Source organism: Colius striatus, chromosome 2 (assembly GCF_028858725.1).
Source record: "Colius striatus isolate bColStr4 chromosome 2, bColStr4.1.hap1, whole genome shotgun sequence".
In the NCBI taxonomy this organism is placed as follows: Eukaryota; Metazoa; Chordata; class Aves; order Coliiformes; family Coliidae; genus Colius; species Colius striatus.
In genome coordinates, this window is record NC_084760.1 from 32,678,726 (window position 1) to 32,701,589 (window position 22,864).

Here is a 22,864-nt window from a genome sequence, read left to right on the forward strand (position 1 = left end):
GCTGCTCCTGAGCACAGTTCAGTCCTGTGGCACCACATCCAGGGAATGAAGCAACCACATCTTAAGACACTTTCTAATAAAGAAAACTGCTGCCCATATTATTTGGCTTTCCTCTACTCCTATTAAAATCTTATTACAATGGACTTGTATACAATTCAGCTTACATAAGAAAAGTATTAGGGAAATATTTAATATATGTATAAGCTGTGTTTTAGAAGGATGTAGCAACTGAAAACCAGGAGATGAACCAGCACATTTGACCTAGCTGTCTGTGGACTATCAGTGTTTCCTGTGAATCACCATTGGTTCACAGACCAGTTTGAAAACCACTGCTGTGGTAGATGAAGAACTATCTCACCTGGAAATTAAAATAGAAAAGCCTTATGGCATTATTTCTAAATATAAAGACTGGAACCAGATGATACTTTATAGTAACATGTAAGAATAATAAAGTACTTAATGGTCCTGGTGTCCAGTGTCTGGAACAATTTTTAAAAAGTAAACTCATTAGTGTTAGACCTGCAACAGCACTTTTGGATGTCACTTCCATGGTGAGCGTGGACGGACACACATAATTTCTCTGACTGGAATCTCCCTCTCTCAGATAGACAGACAGTTTGTTTTGAAATGATCCTTGATTATCTATGGCAAGCACAGTTCAGTGGTCAAAATCTTTGGAGAGCTTCCCACTCCTCTTAGGTGATGCATATCGTTGATACAAAAACTGCATCTTCACACCTCTTGAATTTTCTGCAGGAATAATTAATAATTCATATTCCTTCCTCCTGCTCAGCTACAGCTAGACTCTTCTTGAATGAAGAAGTGCAGGGTAAACACATTATTTTTTTTTTTGTGGGCCATGTCATCCTTTGCACTAAGGATGAAAATCGAAACCAAAATACTAAGTCTTTGGAGGCCCCAAATTCCTTAGTTATTGCAAGTTTCCACAAGATTTGAGACTTTAACTTCTTAGTCTTCTATGATTTTCTTCTTTCAAGTCTGATTCATCAGACTTCTGTCTTCCAAATTCAGGTAGATAGAAACAATATTAAAGTAATACTTCCGTTATTTGGGAATATGGACCTTCAAGTACCACTGGGCACTGACACACATTTGAGGAACTTGTTTATGGGAAGTACAGACATCTGTAGCAACAGCACCCCTTAAGTACACTTTGTTTCGGGAAAATGCATCCCAGTTCCAGGTTCCTTCATTCTTTTAATCTGTTTGCAGCTTTTGCATGCAGAGCAGGGACGAGATATGGAGCAAAACACCTCACTCAGAGTAGTTCCTACCAGTCATTGTCATTGTTAATATATCATGCTTAAGCCTTGAGTCACTAATTAGGATCAACACAGCATTGTACTAGGCTGCTCTAAAGATGTGTAAAGATACAGCCACGATTATCAAGTTTAAAATTTCTTAGCAAATCTTCTGTTTTGTTGTAGCTGGGAGATGGAGGATGGAGAAATATGGGGCTTTATGCTTCAAAATTGTACATATCCTGCTTGCAGGATCTCCTTGCAGCTTCCTACAGTGACCAAACTATTGAAAAGAGAGACAGTGACAGAAGGGACCAAGAGTCTTTGGAGAGACGTGGAAGCTGTGTTAACTGACAGCTGTTTAGTATTTTCAAAGAAAGACACTCTATGCAGTTCCAGTTTGCCTAGAGATGGTACAAGTAATTTTAAAGGTGTATTAACTTATCTGGACAGGCTAAAAATTCAGTCGTTCAGGTTCTTCCCTTCTGGAGTAAATGTTAATTGAAAATGAGAAATAATTCTTTTATCTTCTTGTTGTTGTTGTTGTTGAATCATCTTCTCAAAATGACCTGGGAAAGGCATTCTCTATTTCACCAATTCAGTTCTTCAGCAGCAAACCCAGGCAAACGTGCACATGAATGATGCCCAAATATTAGTACTGCCATGCTCTCAGCCTTATCCCTCTCCTGGCAGAGAATCAAATGTGGAGAGATTCCCTCAAGTTCCTATCAACATTTTACATACAGTTTTGCTAATATCTAGCAGTTCATAAAGCTCATAGTACTACATTAGAAGCTTTTTATGTGACAGATAATGACATTAGTTAAGAATATCATAAGTATATATGTTTTAGTTTAGAGGTTAGGGACTAGTACTTAACAGTCTTGTGGTTTCCAGTGTTTTTGATTCATGACCCTACAGCTTTGTGTGTCCTTGAGTCAATTGACAGCTAGTACCTTTCATTTAAGTACCACGTAGTAGTAGCCTAGTCACTCTCAGAGACGTTGTTGAAAACCCCAGGGAAAGAAAAATTCACAGTTCTGATAGAGTAAGTTTTAAATAGTTACAAAAGAAAAAAAGTACTGTGTTCAGCCTGCTGTTCTGCTAACAGTTCTAAGTGTATATTTCAAATAGATTAGGAATTAGTCTTTCACACAGTTACCTGTTATCGAAGGAACGGGTTGTATACTTTTAACAAATGATCTCTTGTTCTTTTGAAATTGGGGCACAGTTAATCTGTCAGGCCACTCTATGTTTAATGAAATTATGATCAGCAGTGCTTTAAAAAAATATGTTTATAAGGCTATATAAAAGTAATGTCTGACTTGAGAGAAAACGCTGGAAGTATTTTGTTTTAAGAAAAAGTGTCATCAGGTTTGGCTTATATTTGGGAAGATAAGAAGTTTTTGTTTGTCTCTCCAATCAATAGCCATTGCAGTCAAGTTTAGAGCCTTGTTCCAAGGTCAGGAGAAAGCTTCTCATTATTCTCAATGGATTTTACATTAAAACCCAGACTGGGAGTTATAAACATCTTGTCTATGGGCTGCCTATGGTCCATGCTGTCATTTCCTCTATTCAAAGTAACGTTTTTACTATGTTGCTCCTGAGTATCAGAGGATTGTGTACTAATACATGGTCTACCATATATACCTGAAGGGCACATTTAACTCTTAGCGAGGATAACGATACCCTTTTCCACCCTTGGCAAGCAACTGTTTAAAATGCATTTTGATTTATTTAAAACAACAGATACTCGACTTTGACCAAAACAAATATTTACCTTCCCTTACTTCAGCTTCAAAGACTCCCTTTCTGAAATATTGAAAGAAAATGAAAGTTTCACCTGGCATATATGGAAAATAGTAAATCCAGTTCTATATTTAGTAATTCAACACCCTATGCCTTTGATACGTGCCAGCAGTAATAGCAGTGCAGCTGGGTTTTCAATGGAGCAGTAATACAGACTTAGTCGACATCAGAATGTGTCACAACTGATTTACATGTTTGATACACATGCTAATGCCTGTCTGGCATTAGTTGTCAACTGGACAGCAGTGCCATTCTGAGAGTGAACTAGACACACACACACACACACACACACAATGACAACGTGCTCACTCTCCTGTGAGGATAACATGAGTTTGCTGGTCTCCTTTTTCCTCACTGAAGTCCACTGTGTACTGCTTCCTGTGAAGTCCACTGTGTACTGCTTCCTGTTCAAGTGTAATGGTTTGTAAAGCTGTTTATTTGCTTGATGCTATGTATCATCACCAAATTTTATGTGGAAGACAGATGAATCCATTGAGCAAATCATTAACTGTAGCTTGTAGCTTTCAGCTAAAAAGCTATCAAATAGTATTGCTGCAATACTATTTGGCATAATGAAGAGAAAATGTATTTAGTGTATTGGAGGGGTGAAGACAGAGGAAAGCTAGAATCTTAAGATAATTTTTAAATGGACTTTTGAAAGGTAATTTTAAAACAGAGGGTGGGGAGTAATATTTTCAGCCCAAAAGGTGAAACAACACTTTGTTCATAGAACCATAGAGTGGTAGGGGATGGAAGGGACCTTTAGAGATCATCGAGTCCAACCCCTCTGCTGAAGCAAGTCCACCTAGATCAGGTCACATAGGAATCTGTCCAGATGCATCTTGAAGACCTCCAAAGAAGGAGACTCTACACTCTCCTTGGGCAGCCTGTGCCAGGACTCCCTCACCTGAACAGTAAAGCAATTTTTTCTTATGTTTAAGTGGAACTTTTTGTGTTCCAGCTTCATCCCATTACCCCTTGTCCTGTTGCTAGCTACAACATATACCATATCACGTCCTCCAGGATGAAAGTAGCCTGAACAGGTTCTCTTATAGGTAGCTGCTACCTTGATCTTCAACATAGTCAGTAGCAGTCAATGTGCTGGTAAACTGTGCAAATGTGAAAGAGTTGAGATCATTCCTTATTTATCTTGTAGCTTGAGAAGATTTTTTTAAACGTTTTATGACCTTTTATGGATTTTTAAGAAGTGCATTTTCTATGTAGAAATGATAACATCAGGAGAAAAAAATCATTTGTGGGCCTCTAATTAGACTTGTGATATAAAATGCATTTTTCAAATTAGGTTCCTGCCTAAAAAGAACAAAACTGTTGAGCATTTAAATATTTCATTTATGTCAAGGAATATACAAATAGAGCGATATGCAAGTACTGAATATTAATATTTGTTTTCACTACAGCTGCAATTTCCAGATATGTGGAAAAATAACATGTTGGAAAATGAAAGTTTACTTTTCTATTTTCTCATTTATATGTTTACAGATAGGGAAAACAGGCGCCTATCTGCAGTTCCTCAGTATTTTGTCCCGAATGCTGATTAGACTGACAGAAGTGGATGTTTATGATGAGGAAGAAATCAATATTAGTAAGTTCTTCATATAAAAATATTTGCTTCTGGAGACTGTAGAAAATATGTTACATAAAACTGAAAAGTTGTTGTCTGTATATTCTATGCTGTTAACCTTTGCAGTTTATTTACATAATTGACATATTGTAAGAGATTCTTTTGTGTGATCTTCTGCTGATAGTTAAGACTATTGTATTACTTTACTCATCATTTAGAGTGTAGTCTTCTTCTCAGTAAGAAAACTACATACCTTTGTTTTTCTTGGGAAGTACTCATTTGTGGGAAGTTGGCATTTATGTGTATCAAATGATACCAGACATTTTTGAGTTTAGAATTGGAATGTACTTTTGTGGTAATTTATATAAAAAGAACCAGTGAAATCCTGGCAGATTTATACTGTGAGGAACAATGTTGTATTTTCTAAGTACATAAGACTACATGAGGGAGGAAAACAATTCCTGCTCCCTCAATTTTAGTTCAAACTTCCTTTATTACAGAGGATTACTCCCCTGTGTTTCCAGATGTATTTCTAACACTCAGTTTCAGTAATTAAGGGCTGGATTACATAACAAAACAAGGGTGATACTTAATGGGATATGTCAAATTCTGCACTGAAAACATGTCCACAGTCAGCTGTGGAGATTCTCAGGTGGGTGCTACTTGCCTGCTAGCAGCCTCTTTCTGGCTGGAAGCTATAGAGTTGTTTCACCGTAGGCTCTTTTATCTGAGGGCTTTTGGGGTCAGGAGTCTTCCTCCATACTGAGTTGTGCTCGAGAAAAAGGCAGCTATCCTCCAAGGTGTATGGCAAAACCTGTGGAAAAAGTGACCAGAGAGATTTGTGCAAGCAGTCCTTTGTATATTAGCCAGGATTTTAAAGGTATCTCTTAACCAGGCATGAAGATAATTTCACCATCTGACTAGTTCCATCTGAGTTTCTTATTATTTTGGGTGCCAAAAGACAGGGTCTCACCTCTTGTAAACAATTGTTTAGTCTACTGTCACAGAGATGGAGTTATGGCTTTCTACAGCAGCTTACCCTCAAACTGAACTCCTCACTACTGTCCATTTTACTCTTGTCAGATCTTTCATCCTCTTGACAGAGAAAGTATTTTGAAAGGACTTGTGTACATGTGGGTTTTTATGTTAGTTAACTTGTTTCAGAAAAAGGCATAATTTCACTGCACATTATGCCAACATCATTTATTATTTTTTTCTTACCCCAGGGCAAATTACCTTTGATAACTCTGATCTTATCACTAGAACAAGCATTTGATTTTAACTCTGCCCTGTACTTAATACTGCATTTTTTGTAGCTTTAAAAGGGCTTCTTTTTCCTCAGTGAGAGTAACATGCAGTTCCTCACCTGAGTGCACAAATGTGATGATCAATGGAAAGACTCCAAATACCTGGGTGCACGTAGATCAGCCTTGCCAGATGCTTGATATTGTTTTCATCATCATCCCACCAACTGCTCCAGTAAGATTAGAGAGGCCTTAAATTGATAACAAAGGTTTAAAAGTCAGAATTGCATTGAGATATGGGGTACATTTTTGTTCAAAGGTGCACCTCTTGATGCATAATAACATCGCTTCCTCAGAATGCTGGAAAAAAATAATGACGTGGGAGCAATAGGCATAGAAGAACAATCTACTGCAATATAAAAAGCTTTAAAAATGGAATTGCATGAATTGTTATTTTTCAATAATATCATAGGTATAAAAGAAGAATCTGATCAATCCTACCATCAGCCTGGAGATACTTGGCCAGATCTGGAGACATTTAAGAAGATACCTTTCGACTATACCATCCATGACCCGAAATATGAAGATGCAAGTCTGATTTGCTCAAAGCTTCAGACTATAAACAGTGAAGGTTAGAATTTGAAAAATCTAGATTAGTACATACCTATATATTTGCTTGCTTTCAGTGTGAGAATCCTGCTAAACTTCTAAACGGAATGAAATTTTCAGAATTGCACTTGAGCAAGTAATAGTGAAAAAAGATTTGAAGTTTTCCAGGTGAAGCGCCAGAGTAAGAGCTTTACAAATATTTTATGGAATATTATATAGGTAGTCTTTCATGAAAAAAACTCCAATTCCACAGTAAGTTTACGTATTCGAATGTTTTCATGTAGTAGCATTGTCTTGGTCTGTAGCAATGAAGTGACCTAAATGAGTAAAATTATTTATGTACTTAGAAGTGTTTATAGGTTTATTTTTTAGATTTTGATTTAGATTTGGAAAGCATGAGAGGTGTGAGGTGAGTGGTTAGACTCGGTGATCTTAGAGGTCTTTTACAACCAAAATGATTCTATGATTCTATTAATACATTCTATTCTTGAATATATGTTACATTTAGGTTGTCTGATTATTTTTTAGTAGACAGATCAATGAGCAGGAGACAGGAGGATATGTATACACGCCGTCAAACAACTAGGATGAGATTGTCCAAGTATGCAGCATATAACACCTACCACCACTGTGAGCAGTGTCATCAGTATATGGGTTTCAATCCCAGATACCAGGTAAAGATTTCCAGATGTTATTCTGCTGATCAGAAACTGAAGCAGACACAACTCAAACACAGTTTTGTGTATATTCACTTTATTTGAATTGCTTTAGTTGCATGTATGTGTTAAAAACAGCAGGTCAGATTTTGTTATTGAGGCTTGCTTGTGTTGACCAGACTGTAGGTTTGAGGACATCAGAGGACTGACCCTTGCCTCAATTACACTAGCTTCTTTGGAGATGTAATCTGCATTCCACATGTATACTGCTATTTAAAACCTTCTCCAAGATGAAGCTGAAACAATTGTTTCAAAAGAGGGAACAGTTCAATATCTAGGGGTTTTTTTGGTGTATGCTCTAGCCTAGGTGTCATTGCTTAACACTCAGTGAATCATGAGGTAAAATCTAATGTGATACAGTAAGTGATTATAATCTGTTTGGTAATGTTACAAATGTGTATTAACTACACTGAGACCTTGTAGTTTGATTCTAACCACTGGAATTATCCTATTTTTTCCCATCCTCAGCTTTATGAGTCCACTCTGCATGCATTTGCCTTTTCCTATTCTATGCTAGGAGAAGAGATCCAGCTGCATTTTATCATTCCAAAGTCAAAGGAACATCATTTTGTCTTTAGCCAACCAGGAAGACAATTGGAAAGCATGAGACTACCACTAGTCACAGATAAGGTAGATGGATAATTATATTTATTGTTATATATGGGAGAGAGGCACCACTAATTTTAGAATTTGTTGACTTAGGGTTCTTTACACTTTGGGTCCTGCTGTGAAGATAATGAAGATATCTGGAGACTAAGTTTGTATTTTCTCTTAGAAAGGAAGACATGAAGCAAAACGGTCAAGCCACCAACAAGCTGTTTCTTTTGCTCATTACCAAGATTGATCCTTTGGTATAAACACTCTTATCTGGAGCAGAAGGTCTTTGGTTATGGATTTAAGATGTTGAAGTGAGAATGGTTTCAGCAGTGAGCCCCAGAGTCATGGTTTTGTTTCTCATACAATTTTTTTACTGTAAAGGAAAGCAGTGGATTGTCTTGTATTATTCTACATAAATGCTCCATTGCTTTCATTTAAAAATAAGGCTTTCAAAGAATCTTTGTCACAGTTTCAAGACTGTCCCAAGGAACACGTCATGCTTGTAGAAAACCCTTTGTAAGGTCATTCATCTGACAGGCTGTGCAGACTCTGATGTTGGCCTTCACAGTGACTCCTAATATCCATGTCTAAGATGAAGTGGTGCCTTGCTCAGTCCACATTGTTTGGAGTGTTGAAGCAATTTTGTGGGGCGGTAGTAAGCAGTAGCACTTCTATTCTGGGAAAAATTATCTACTTCCAATGAAAAATATCACTCAGTACCACTCAATCAATAATAATCATTCTTTGGTGGCTTTGGGCTTTTACATCCCATTCAAGTTTGAAACGGGAGAACCCAGGCAGCAACACAGCAGGAACTGTGCAATGCAAGATTAAACTTCCTCCTTGTTCTCACCCAGAAAATTTGTGCTTGGCTATACAGTCAGAACTGTGCACTGGGTCCTGTGTATTCTTTTCTTGCTTGTGCCACTGACCTTCTCTGGGCCTTTACCAAAACCATTTATTCTTCCTTTGCTTCTCTATTTGCTTCCTCTAGAACGGTACCTGCAATCTTGCCGCAAGCTTGAAAAGTGCCATGAGATATAAACTTAGATTATTAAACCATTATACAATGTCTTTCTTGATCCATTTAAAATTCCCATTTTGCTATTTTGTGCTTTGGCAATTTTAAATCTGGAGTGTTTAACTGTGATGGCTTTGGAGAATCTCAGTAAAGAGACATAGTTTTGTTTTGGGTCCTGAACGACTTTGGTAGGAACCAGACTAAAATCAGTTGCCCAGACTGGAAGAGACCTGGATGTCTGTAGAAACAGGGCTTTCAGAAGCTGTGCTTGGAAGCTTCGATACTTCTTGTACTTCCAAACTTGGAAGCATCTAGAGAGTTTCAGTGCATTCAAGAATGGGTAACAGGGCAGTCGGAAGAGTTGTACTGTAATTTTAGAGTAAGATGTTTCTTACCATCTTATGTCATATGGACCTAAATCCTACTCCAGATCTAGCTTCGGGGTCCCTATGCAGTCACCACACTCTCACCAGTCAAATAAGCTACGCGATAGACTTTTATTTTTCCCAAGTTTTAATGAAAGTTGCTTATTTTCTCATTAAGCTGATTTAAAAACCTAGCTGTTTGTCTGCTGTCTGTGAATCTTATTTTTTCTCCAGCTTTATATAGAAAGTCAGTCTTCTTTTTATTTGCAGAGTGAAGATTACATAAAAAGCCCCACTTTTACTCCCACCACTGGTCGTCATGAACATGGTCTTTTCAATTTATATCATGCAATGGATGGAGCCAGTCATTTGCATGTTTTAGTTGTCAAGGAATACGAAATGGCGATATATAAGAAATATTGGCCCAACCACATCATGCTTGTTCTTCCAAGCATTTTCAACAGTGCAGGAGTAGGTAAGTATAAGAAAAAGTACGAACAAATGCGGACACACAGCTTGAATCCATCATGTGTTGTTACTCAAGAGCCAGCATATGAGATCTAGTGATCTGGAAGATAATGTCTTTGAGTCAAAGATGCAATTCACATAATCCAGATGATCTAAGACAAGCTAGATAAATTGCACCCTAGAAACACTTACTTTCCTCTATTGATTTTCAAGGCAGCTGAGGTTGTTAACTCGATAGAGTTACCTGTGGAAACAGATTATGTGCTATTTGCATAGGCAGGGAAGCACTCATTAGGTACATTTCTTAGGTAGGTTCTGCTAATATAATATCTGAATTATTCAGCACCTCTCTTTTACTCCTGAAACAATTTAAAGCAGCAGTAATGTAAAACATTCAAATAATATCCTCAGGGGTAATTGTTCCAACATTATTCAGTTGGGTCAATCAATATCCCTAGATACTTGCACTAAGAGATGCTAGTGGAGTCAAGTATCTATCGAATACCCTTAAGACACTAGCAAATCTTTATAAGAGAAGTCATTTCTGGTGCTTTGCAGTGGGGTCCTGTAAGTCACTTGCTTGAAAAGTGGCAAAGTAAGTTGGCTCTGTGGAGGGTTATGATGTTAAAATCTTAAGAGTGGTTCATAACCTGGTCTGAAAAAATACTCACTTTTAAAGACTTCCAAGTTAAAAGCAGACGATTTCTGCCCCTGCTGTTAATCTGATGGTTTATCCCTTTGGTTTCAGGTGCTGCCCACTTTCTGATAAAAGAGTTGTCTTATCATAACTTGGAGCTTGAACGAAATCGACAGGAGGAGCTGGGGATAAAACCACAGGATATTTGGCCTTTCATTGTCATTTCAGATGACTCTTGCGTTATGTGGAATGCGGTAGAAGTAGATTGTTCAGGAGATAGGAAAAGGTAAATAGAGTAACATAAGTTTTCTCAGCTGATCACTTTAAACTTTTCGCTGCATATCAGTTCTGAAATTACATTTAATATACTACAACTGTTTTCATTCCTGAAGTGCCCTGCAACCTTTGCTGTATAGTTTGACCCCAGTTCAAACTAGACTTACTTCGATGCAGATTTCAGACTCTGCAAACAACCTCTCATAGCCTGGGCAAGAAGGGGCATTCACATGTATATTTTTAAGAGGATTTTTCTAAGGAAGTTAAAAGCTATGTCTGTGGAAATTGTGCCACTGATTTCCTCTGGCTATTTTGTCAGTCCCAGTCTGTATGGCTGCTTTATTAGCTCCCCAAAGCCCCATACAAGTATTTTTTGTTTTCTTTACTTTAAAAGATTGTTTGTACTAGCTATTTTTGTCTATTCTCAGAATGATGCTATGCAGGATTGACAGCAGACCTTCAAAGAGAACTAAACTCAGTGAAAACTGAGATTTAAACTCAGTGAAAACTGACACTTGTGGACTCTAGGGGTGGACTAGAACGATCTTCTACTTTGCACTTAGATTACAACACAAAGTCAGCAACCTTCTGAGAGTCATTTGGAATATTGTCCGGCTAACTTAAAAAATGTATGCATCTAACTGAATATTTTGAAAGATACAAACTAAGTTTCAGATCTGTCATACCATACCCTGCTGCTAAAGCACTAGTTAATTTTAAGTTTTGATGAGAGACAAAAAGTTGCAGTGAAGTAAGACAACAGTAAAGTTATCTACATGATACTCATAACTACTTTTGACTGTTAAGAATTGGTCTTCAACTGAATGAAATTCTGAATATTCCCTCTCTACTTTAAAATTAACACATTTTTCTAATTATTGCAGTGACTACACGTGGACTGAAAGGAATGTTTCCTTGAAGCAAATTCTGCAACGTATTGAAGCAACTCCCAATGTCACTCACTATGCCTTAATTGGGATGAGGAAATGGTCCAGTAAAACGAACAGTGCTGAGATCAAGGAACCATTCTCCTGCTGCCATGTGCATGATTTCATTATGCTGAATGTTGATCTGACACAGAATGTACAGTACAATCAGAACAGGTAAATAAATCAGCAGTACCTTTTAATAGAAACAATGAACCAAATAAAGGAAGTGTTACAGAAGTTCTTGTTAGTATTTTGGAGAGGTTGTTAATGAGATGCCAACAGATTTCATTTTCTTACTGATGGTTCAAATCCTTCCCGAATGGCGAGCTGTTGGAAGAAGACATTAATTCCCATAGTTCCAAATAAGCCAGTTGTGTTCGAATGCTCAGCAGTGTGCCATGCAGTATTGGTTTCCCTAAAGACAGTCTTCAGGCACCTAAGACATGCAAGATGTCCATATGGGGCTGACAGGTATGACATGAAATCTGCATGTGGTTTTCTATGAGCTAGGCGGATAGCTCAGGTAATCTAAAATGACTCTATACATCTAGACTTAGATCAGTGGGCATCAGTCACTGTGCTTCTCAGGAGAGTTCTCCAATCTTCAGAAAATGTCTTCTGAAGTCCAAGTTTATTTATAACTGCAGGGAAGCACATCTACTTTCCTTATTTTGTGGATAAACAGATGCCCTAAATTTCTATTATCACCAGCCTGACACCTTAAAAGAGCACTTTATACTTGCTCCTGTGCATCAAATAGTACAGAACTGTGCTCCCAGGCTATCTAACTGTATTACCTTATGAAGCATTATGAAGGGCCAATGAAGAGAATGATAATAAAGCAAAATGAGTACATTTATCAGCAGCAATGTTAAAATATCAGAAATGCCACATCACAGTACCCATTTCCTGCCTGTGTCTTAAACTGTATGAGGCTCACCATAATCCTCTATGTGGGTGCTGTTGAGCCTGACATTCCAAACCTGGGCTGGCAAGGAAAAAAGTTCATTTTAAAACTCAGGGCTGCTGAGAGCCAGGGATACCAAATATCCATGTAAATATTACTAAGATTGAAGACAACGTTTTATGAGCCTATAATTAAATGCTATGTTTCTCACTGACGTTGATTGTTGCACTAATTAATCAGCTTTCTTAAATCCAAGCCCTGGGCGTTAATCCGGTGATTCTGCACATCATCCTGTTTGCTGTGTAATACATGCATTTAATATGGAGAACTGTTTTCTGGATTTTCTAAAGGCCAGAGTATTTGAATTTAATCAGCTTTAGAAGTTTACCTTTTTTTTCTGTTCCATCTTCTTTTTAAAATGGGTCAAATTTAGCTCAGGGATGTTTGCCCTCATTCTGCTTAATTTATTCCTATGTCTCAGCAGTTCTGTTGTATTAAAAAAAAGACTTCTTGTCTTCAACTAGTTTTTGTCTCTGATGTAAAAGGACGTTATTTCTGTGGAGGAACACAGAAAAATTTACTGGATATTCATATTCTAAGGGGAAAGTGAGTTGTGAGAGACTTCTGTGCCTTTGACAAATCAAGTGTAGGGCCCAGTCCATTTCCTTGGAAATCAAAGGAATTAATTTCCTTGACCTTTCTTGGGCTAGTAACCCATGTAGTTGTTTGCTATGACTGCATTAATTTAATAAAAGACAAAGAAAATATTTTAACTCCTAGATATTTTCCCTGGCAATTTACTACCTTTCTCTTTCCACTTTGATCCGAGTTTCTGGTTCTTCCCCTCCCTAAGGAATTCCCTCTCTCATTCTGATCCTCTTGATCTCGTTCTAGCCTAGTTTAGTATTACAAAGCCGAAGCCTGTTTCCCTGACAGATAGGTGCTAGAAGAGGGTCAGTATGTTTAACACCTGTCCCTTCTACAGTGCAGATCGAAGACAGTGAGTGCTTGTTTTAGTGTGTGATGAGAAACGTTCCTCTGAACTGCTATGATTTTATTCTTTCCAGATTTACATGTGATGATGTCGACTTCAACTTGCGTGTCCACAGTGCTGGCCTCCTCATCTGTCGATTCAATCACTTCAGTGTCATGAAAAAGCAAATTGCAGTAGGAGGACAGCGTTCCTTCCACATTAAGTCTAAGGTGAGGACTGAGACTTCTGTTTCATTGTTGTTAAAAATCTGTTTTCCTTCTTTTGCACCCTGTATCCAGGAGAGCTGAGGTGTTTTGGTGTATCACCACTTGCCATGGAGTATGTCTGCCATGGTTTACAGAAAAATATTTCTTCTGAAATCCACCATATTGGCATAAGTGCACCTTTCCTTAATAAATTTCCTTTAAAACTTTTATAAACGTCTGCAGTGTTCCTTTACAATCCAAGTAACCCAAGTATGAATTTTTTAATCTATAGCTATTGAATTGCTCATATTCGTATGACCTCATGTGCAGGAATACTTTGGGTTCAAAGAAGAAACTTCAAAGAATCTATAAATGCAAATATAATTCTGTGAATCTCTGAAGCTTTTTGGGTAGCAGGTATTTTTGTCTAAATGACTTTACTTCTTATATAAATCTTAGATTTGTAGAGTAGAGATATGTTTTATAGAAACCGAAACTCAGATGAATACAACTTGATTGATCAGGATTGACCTGTATGACAAATGTTTTTTCCTCATAGGTATCTGACACTCCAGTTTCAATCTCTCCTGCTCAGTACATTTGTGCTCCTGACAGCAAGCATACCTTCTTGGCAGCCCCTGCTCAGCTGCTCCTCGAAAAATACCTCCAATATCACAGCCATCGCTTCTTCCCTCTCTCGCTGAAGAATTATGGCCATCCAGTGCTATCTGTGGACTGTTACCTTAACTTAGGACCACAGGTACTGAACAAAACAATCTTCAAGCAGATCTAGAAATGTTTTGGATGAGTTTATTGACACATTTCTGAAAAAGAATTATGCAGCCTTTGAAGAATCAGTTATTAGATCCCTATAATGCTAAAATAAAATTCTTAGTCCCACGGAGATATCATTAGAGACTTCAAGTAACGTACATGGAGAACAATACCAGAGTCATCCTAAATATTAATATAGTCTGTGTATTATGTTAGATTCTGAATTAACACAGACCACACTTTAAGAAGTCTCTTCACAGTCTGCTAAAATTTAGCCCTTCCTACAGCAAATTTCTTGCACAAATACTAGCTGTCCCTTAGAAATCACTTCCAGATATAAAAGTTTTAGTTCACTTTTGAATGATAAGCTGAGACAGAGAAGAAAATACCAAGATAACTCTCAGAAGGGGACAAGCTGACATTAAATCTCAGGAGCTATTGACTCGCCCTGATGAGTTTGCATGTAAAGCCAAAGTCATACGTAAATGTAGATTAGATAGAAGTGTGATACTGAGGTGATGTGGCTCAAGGGAGAGAAACTGTTTTTATCTTTTCACCTGACTTGAATACTAAATAAAATTTGGTCTTGCTGGATTTACTCAACTTCTTTATCTAAATGCTGTGTAACAGCCTTCCCATATATGCTGCTCTCAGAATATTTTTAATGGTATCTTTTAGTTTCCCTTCTGGCTAAGCTCTTAAAGGTCTATGTTCCCATCACGTCTGGAAAAACAAACTGTGTGGGAGGGCATTGTACTGTTACTGTCTTTCTCCTTTGCATCCTTTCAGCTCTAATCCATCCAGCACATGAAATGAGTTGATTTGGTTCTGGATTTTTGCCTGAGCTAGAACAGGACACAATAGGATTGAAGGAATATAGATATCCTGGGCCAGAGTCTCAGTTGCTGTGGGTCAGCCTTCCTCCACTGAATCATGCTGATTTATGCCAAATGAGAGTCTGCCCCAACTGAGTGGTACAATGGCCCGTTGGAAACAAAGCCTTGTGTGGAAGATTCCTTAATTTAAATCTATAAATCCTGACAGAGTACTAGAAATATTTCTGGTTCCCAGTGGATCTGGCAAGTAGCCATATAAACAAACTAGGCGAGAGGAAACCTTGTGCATTTACATTATACACAACTCTGTTGACTTGAGTCACCTATTGCAATGTAAATGGAGTTAGGCCTTGCTAAAGGGTTCTTTTCATGCTTCAGTTACTGTATTTACTCGTGTAGATAAACTGTGCTGGGCAGGTGCCAGCCATAATGGTTGTGGGGAACTATGGCTACTGCAGCTTTCAAGCCCTGTAATGTCTAAACCTCATGATAAAAGTAGTAATGAATAGTAACAACGAAGATACAGTTACAAATAGGGCTTTTGTGTAGATTTTTAATAAGTAGAGGGATATATAGGAAGGAACTATACACATCACAATATTTGCACTTGGAAAGCAAGACTGAATTTGAATCAGGTGCAAATACTGAAAACTTGGTGTCAAGGCTTACCTTTATATTGAAGCTTGAAAAATGTTTTATTTCCCCCTTTTCCAATCAGATTGCAGTTTGCTATGTGAGTTCTCGGCCTCACTCTCTGAATATTAGTTCCTCTGGTTTGACATTCAGTGGTCTCCTGCTCTACCTCTGTGACTCCTTTGTTGTGGCTAGCTTTTTGAAGAAGTTTCATTTTCTTAAAGGTGAGCTACAATAATTTTATTGAAGAGAACTTTATTACTTGGTTTCTGGGAAAAAATGTATTTTATATAAAAATATATATGTATATATATGTACATGTATGTGTTCATATTTGTCTTTATATGTCACACCATCTTTGACACTTGATGATGCTGGCTCTGTGCTGTAGTAAAGTGCTACAAATTCTGCAGAATTATAAGTGGGAAGGAATGTTGGATCTATATGGTTACGCAGAGAGTATATGCATAACTCGATGCTTGAAAACAAAGTCTTTAAGGTTTATACATGAAGCATTTACCTATCATGTTCTTGCAGGTTTTCTAATTTTTGATAGAAAGTGTGTGATGGACAAGCCCCCATCAAAATCTGTTTACTACCCTTGGCATTAGAAGCTGGTTTATTTAAAATTTATTCCCAATAACCACTTTCTCCGTGTAGTCCTTATGATGGTGAACAGCAGTGTAGACAAATCAGGCAGTCACATTGCAGACTTCTTTCAGATTGTTTTGCTACTATCTTAGGCATTTAGTGCTTTAGGGACTCCTTTTATGTACAGTTATAGCTGTCGCTGAAGGAAGAACACTGTAGCAGATGTCTTCTTTAAACAGAGGAAAGTCATTAGGAACTGCTGTGCTCTTTGTTGCACTTAATATAGTTTCACGTAGGTATGTGTAGCAAAGTGCAAATTGGGGTACACAGTGCTTTTACCTGCACATGCCACTGAAGCCACGGGAGTGCCAGTATCTCTGCTCAGCCAGGAGCAGTGTCTGCATTTTAATCAACCTGAAGTTTCTCTAACAAGGCTGTTGGAGGAACTGCAAATGAAAGCAGTGCTTTTGTGTTACCTTTTTTGTTTTACTGACCAGAGACTGTCAATCAGTTTCATTTTTCATGAACCAGACCATTTTTATAGCATGCAGCACAAAGGGTATTTGCTTTGGGATTCCTCCATCTCCCTTGGCAGTCTACTTGATTTTTTAACCCACCACATGAAGATTAAGGACCATATGAGTGTCTGTCTTGTTTTTTTTAATTACATTCTCAGCTTTTTTTTTTTGGCTTGAGCATTTCCACTTAGCCAACCATCTATAATTCCAGTTATTGAATGCTGGCAAGGTAATTATTTCCTCTTAAGTAAGCACTTTTGTCAGAAGCCAGAGAATGTGCATGCAGTTTAACGTGGTATGAACGTGCCAGTCAAGACAGTTGACATTGTTTACTAAAATATGATATTTCTTACTTTGATATTCTGGGCTCACCTGTATCCATAGTCATAAAGACCAGATCCTTCTTTGCCAGCACGTTAGCTTACTAGTTGAAAGGAAAAGAGCTTTGTTCACTATCGTGGTGATGGACTTGCGGTGTATGTGTTTTGCTGAGTGAGGGTTTCACTCAACAAGGTAATGTTCAGTAGGGCTAGAACAGTAATGGATGTAGGGCTCTGTTTTCTGCCAGAGTCACCACCTCTTTGACCTGACAGTTTTACCCTTGGCGTTATCAGTTCAGTTTACTAGATGAATGCTAAATACCTCGTTACTCAAGAAGATGCTGATAAACAGGGAGCTGAACATAGCTCTCCTCAGTCCTATGTGAGCGTCTTCATTTTCTCCCATTTGTACCACCTGTTGTGAAAGCGGTAGCGTTCTCCATGCTGAGGGCTGATGGGAGCTGGGTAACCTGTGAACAAAGGGGATACTCACAGGGGTTTCTTTTTAACCGTTTGCTTAGGTGCCACCTTGTGTGTGATCTGTCAAGATCGCAATTCCCTTCGGCAGACGGTGGTCCGTCTGGAGCTGGAAGACGAGTGGCAGTTCCGGCTGCGGGACGAGTTCCAGACTGCCAATGCAAAAGAGGACAGGCCGCTTTTCTTCCTGACCGGACGACATATTTAATTGAAAAGACGCGCATTTCCTAAATGCTACGAGAGGCTAATTGCCACCACCTCATGAAATGACTTTTGACAGGCTCTGCTTTCTGAACAGAAATGAGACTGGTTTCCAATGTTTATTAGAATGTTAACTAATCAGACAATTTGCGCTCATATTTCCAAACGCTGAAGTGACTTTTCAAATGTAATTGTCATTCCTAATTCCTGTGAGAGACTCAGAAACTTACTTCTCCGTGTGGTGGAAATCATTGTAGATCAGAAGGGAGGTCAAAAAGTGCACTTCTGTGACAAAAAAAAGGCCACATGCAAGTTCATAAGCAAGAGTTTTAGAAAGCTTTCTTGTACGACCCAGAAATAGGAAATGTAAATTTAAGAGTAGACTTTGTTTTACAAGTCTTATTTGTCTGACAGTTGGCACAAAGCAACGGGAATTGTAGCTTTGCAGATTACTGCTGCTGATTGATCCAAGTAGGGTTTTTATATGACGATTTACAAAGTATATTTCTTTAATAGTGGGAACTCAGATGGAGCCTTAATTTTTGGAACAGGCGTTGCACTGGATAGTTTTACCATACAGGACTCTTGGGATAGAAGCATAATTATATGTCTGGTTTTTATTGGCATAAGGAAGAGGGTCAAGAATTAGATTTTAAATGAGATCTGAACATTTAAACCTGAAACTGAAATTACCTTGAGTAACTGGTGAGACTGACCTGCAAGTGACTTATTACACCAGTGGTGTTTTCTGGTTTCTGATTAAATTACGGTGCTGGCTGCAGACTTCAAGCTGGTCTCAGTGCACTAGAGACAGTTCTGAAACACAATAAATTTTCTGGGGATATTTTCTTGCCAAGGTGCTTCAAGAGTGAGAAAATGGGGACTACATCTCTGAGAAATTCAGGTGAATATCTAAAAACATGTTCTAGAATGACACCAGACATCACAGTATTTTGTATGCTCTAAATGTGAAATCAGTGATCGCAGTCTTTGTCTAGGTTTTTGGAAATGCTTTCCTAAGTTGCAAACTTCATATTTGTCTTCACAGAATCAGTGTTAACTTCACTCAGTCCAGGTGCAGGGAGGATCAGTATAGGCAGTCAGAAGACCTCTGATATTTGAACAGCCCTTTTGTGCTGGATACACCAATGGGAAGATCGTTGATTTTACAGTGATGAAATGCCATTAGGTGGCTGAGTTCATTACAGTATTGGCCTTGAAAGGCAGACATCGGTATGACTATGCCAAAGAGCTAATTTAGGTTTATTTACAGGGAAAAGGTAAGTTCTGTACATTTGGGAGACTTAGATTGATATTTGCAAGGTAATTGCTAGAAATCAGTGTGTTTCTATATTTCATTGTCCTTGCTTCAGAGTGAGAATCCACTTTAACTTTTGTGAAGGAAGATGAGCGTTGTCCTATGTAAATAGTATTACCTGTTCAGTTTTCACCAGTTGATTAGTTAATTTAAACTTTTTAAAAGAAGTGTGACATTCATGTCTGATCCATCCTTTATAAATAAAGTTCATGCTGCATGGACCTCTGTCTTGGTGATGTACAGGACCATCAAGTGCACTTTCATAGTGGGGGGTGGGGAAGGGGTTGACTGAAAGAAGTTAATATAATTAAGGAATGCCCTGAACTGATCAAGAGAAAATACAATACTGCTTAATGGATTAAAGCACAATGCAGCTTCAAAAGTGTGAGTTTTTACAAGAACTCAGAACGAAAGATGGCAGATTGAAATCTCGTTTCCTGTAACCACGTACTTAAACAACTTACACCAAGTGTCTGGTTACTCGTCCTGTGTTTTGGATCTGAGATTTGCTTTGCAGGTCTTTAGAAATCCATTTTGACCAAGAAATTGAAAAAAGGCCTAAAGTATAAAGTATATATAATAAATAAATCACATCCTTTCTTAAAATTCTCTTTTGCTACAAAGTCTTTGAAACTTTGACAAAATGCAGTGGCTAATGGGTTGAAACCATCATACTCCTGAATATTGTTTAACCATTGACCTTTTACTCCATGAGTTACCTACCTACTATAGGTAGGGATCCTGACTACCGGATTGGAGTCTCGGGACCTCACCTCACCAGATGTGTGTCTATCATGTAACCAAGTGCAATTATTCTCCATCACGGAGTACATGAACAAGCAATTGTAAATGGTGAAACTTGCTTGCACAGCCCTTTGTCTGATGGAGCCCATCGTGTTCTAAGACCAGATATGCACTTACTGTGTGACCAAAATGCAGTAACTTCCCATCTACCCAACGTGGTAGGAAAATATGGCATTTTGTTCACAGGATGCTAAATAAGTAATGGTGGGTGAGCTTCCTAACAGTGTAAGTTTTCAGGGAGGTGGACAATATAAGGTTTATATCCAGCTGGGACTCTGAGGTGATACAGCAATACAGAAAAATAATGATAGCTAGCAACAGGACAAGGGGTAATGGGATGAAGCTGGAACACAAAAAGTTCCACTTAAATATATACGAAAAAACTATTTCACTGCTCAGGTGAGGGAGCAGTGGCACAGGCTGCCTAGAGGGGATGTGGAGTCTCCTTCCTTGGAGGTCTTCAAGACCTGCCTGGACATGTTCCTATGTGACCTAATCTAGGTGACCCTGCTTCTGCAGGGGATTTGGACTAGATGATCTCTGGATGTCCCTCCCAACCCTATCATTCTTATGATTCTGTGATAAATAAAAGCAAATCTGTTTTGACGGGACTAGCATCCCGTGCTGCAACTTCTTTGTGCAGTAGTTGTTTACCATAGTTGGATATGTAGGGCTAGGAACCCAAGTCCCAGCTTCACCCTTCTCATGTCTTGCGTTTTGTAGGAGGGAATTACAGGCTTTCAGTCTCTGTGGCCTTTACAAGAAAAGCTGGCTCATGCCCGTTATATGCACAAATTTCAGTATTTTCTTTCTGGCTTTGGAGGTGGCAAGAAGGTAGAGCTCTTCATCACATGGATGGACTTGATAATGTAGTAGCAAAGAAAATTAAATGGATTGCTTGCATGCTTTTATGGACTTTTTACAGCCTCTACCTTCTTCTCTCATGCCTTTTGTGTTTGCTGGTTTAGTCATCCACTATTATCACCTGCAGTGTAAATTGCTAGCATGTTCTGCACTGTGTGTCAGAGAGTGAAATATTTTATGATTAAATTTCTGCCAAATGCAGCATCCAGATATAGAGAAGGTTACTGGGAAGGTGACATTACTTTCCTTTTTACTTTACTTTTTACATCCTGTCTGTACTCCACAAGCACTCTTCTCAAGCACTTAAGCACTAATGTCTTATATCTAATCAACTGGGCATTACGGATGTTTTGATCACTAGAGGATGTAAGGGATTTCATCCTTCCCCAGCAAGTGCCTCCTGTAGTGGTGACAGGAAATGTACAGATCTTGGCTCCCACTTTGCATCTAAAAGCAGCTGCTAAATAGGCTGTATCTGGAGAAACGTGTCACACAAAAAGAAAGAGGAACAAGTAATGGAAAACCTGAAGGAGAGTTCAGGGAATAGGTTTACAGAGTGGTAAATGGAGAACAAAGGAAGTCTGGATGGAGCCAGAGCCGTGTAAGAAGCTGAGGGCCAAATATGGCTCCTGACTGTGGTAGAAGGTGTGCCCCAGGACTCACTGTTGTGGCCTGTTCTATTTAACATCTTTATCAACAATCTCTATGAGGGAATTGAATGCACCCTCAGTAAGTTTGCAGATGACACCAAGCTGGGTGAGTGCACAGATCTGCTTGAGGGTGGGAAGGCTCTTCAGAGGGACCTGGACAGGCTGGAGAGATGCCAATTGCATGAGCTTCAACAAGACCAAGTGCCAGGTCCTGCACTTGGGTCAAAACAACTTCAGGCAACGCTACAGGCTTGGGGCAGAGTGGCTGGAAAGCTGCCTGGAGGAAAGGGAGCTTGGACTGTTAATTGACAGCTGCCTGAACATGAGCCAGCAGTGTGCCCAGGTGGCCAAGAAGGTCAATGGCATCCTGACTTGTATCACAAAGAGTGTGGCCAGCAGGACCAGAGAAGTGATTGTCCCCTTGTACTCAGCACTGGTGAGGCTGCAACTTGAATGCTGTGTTCAGTTTTGGGCCCCTCACTACAAGAGGGATGTCAAGGTGCTGGAGCACTTCCAGAGATGGGCAACAAAGCTGGTGAAGGGTCTGGAGCACAATTCTTACGAGGAACAGCTTGAAGGAAGTGGGGCTGTTTAGTTAAGGAGGTTGAAAGTTGTTTAAGAAGGCTGAAAGGACTCATCATCATTCTGTACAATTACCTGAAAGGGAGTTGCAGTGAGGTGAGGGTCGGTGTCTCCTCCAATAACAAGTGATAGGGCAAGAGGAAATGTCCTCAAGTTGTATCAGTGAAGGTTTAGATTGTAGATTAGGAAGAACTTTTTCACTGAGAGGGTTGTTATAGACACTGGCACAGGCTGCCCAGGGAGGTGGTGAAGTCCTCATCCCTGGAGACATTTGAAAGCTGTGTAGATGAGATACTGAGTTTAGTGACGGGTTCGCTAGTGTAAGATTAGTGGTTAGATTCAATGCTTTTTTCCAATCAAAACAATCCTATGATTCCAAGTATTTGCTGGGGCACAAAGACTACAGACAGAGGCTGTGTGCAGTGCAGAAAAATCATTATTTCCACAGCAGAGAGAATTCAGGTGGGTGGTGTGAGCACCTAGGCCAACAGGCCCTGGCTGTCTGCCCTGGGCTGCTGGGCTAGACTGACCTGGGCTAGCTGCAGGACTTGGCAGAGGATCCCAGACATCACTCCTTCCTGGGGTCTGTTCCCCAGCTACTGCCACAGCACCTGTAGCAGAAATACCTGTTCCAGAGCTGTTTCTCAGAGTAGTAATGCCTTGCAATTGAAGACCAGCCTTTGCTTTCCTCTGTC

At 39.0% G+C, this 22,864-nt stretch overlaps 1 protein-coding gene across 1 annotated transcript in view; it reads left to right on the plus strand.

Annotated features, from left to right (window-relative positions):
* The window catches only part of GREB1 (growth regulating estrogen receptor binding 1), a 53,692-nt gene extending 35,734 nt beyond the window's left edge, over nt 1-17,958 (plus strand). Inside the window, exons 22-32 of the mRNA XM_061990090.1 lie at nt 4,572-4,674; nt 6,370-6,528; nt 7,038-7,180; nt 7,691-7,852; nt 9,476-9,680; nt 10,422-10,596; nt 11,471-11,689; nt 13,490-13,625; nt 14,161-14,361; nt 15,930-16,068; nt 17,795-17,958. Coding sequence (XP_061846074.1) covers nt 4,572-4,674; nt 6,370-6,528; nt 7,038-7,180; nt 7,691-7,852; nt 9,476-9,680; nt 10,422-10,596; nt 11,471-11,689; nt 13,490-13,625; nt 14,161-14,361; nt 15,930-16,068; nt 17,795-17,958 — 1,806 coding nt within the window. The remainder of the gene's footprint in view (nt 1-4,571; nt 4,675-6,369; nt 6,529-7,037; nt 7,181-7,690; nt 7,853-9,475; nt 9,681-10,421; nt 10,597-11,470; nt 11,690-13,489; nt 13,626-14,160; nt 14,362-15,929; nt 16,069-17,794) is intronic.
* The last annotated feature ends 4,906 nt before the right edge of the window (nt 17,959-22,864 follow it).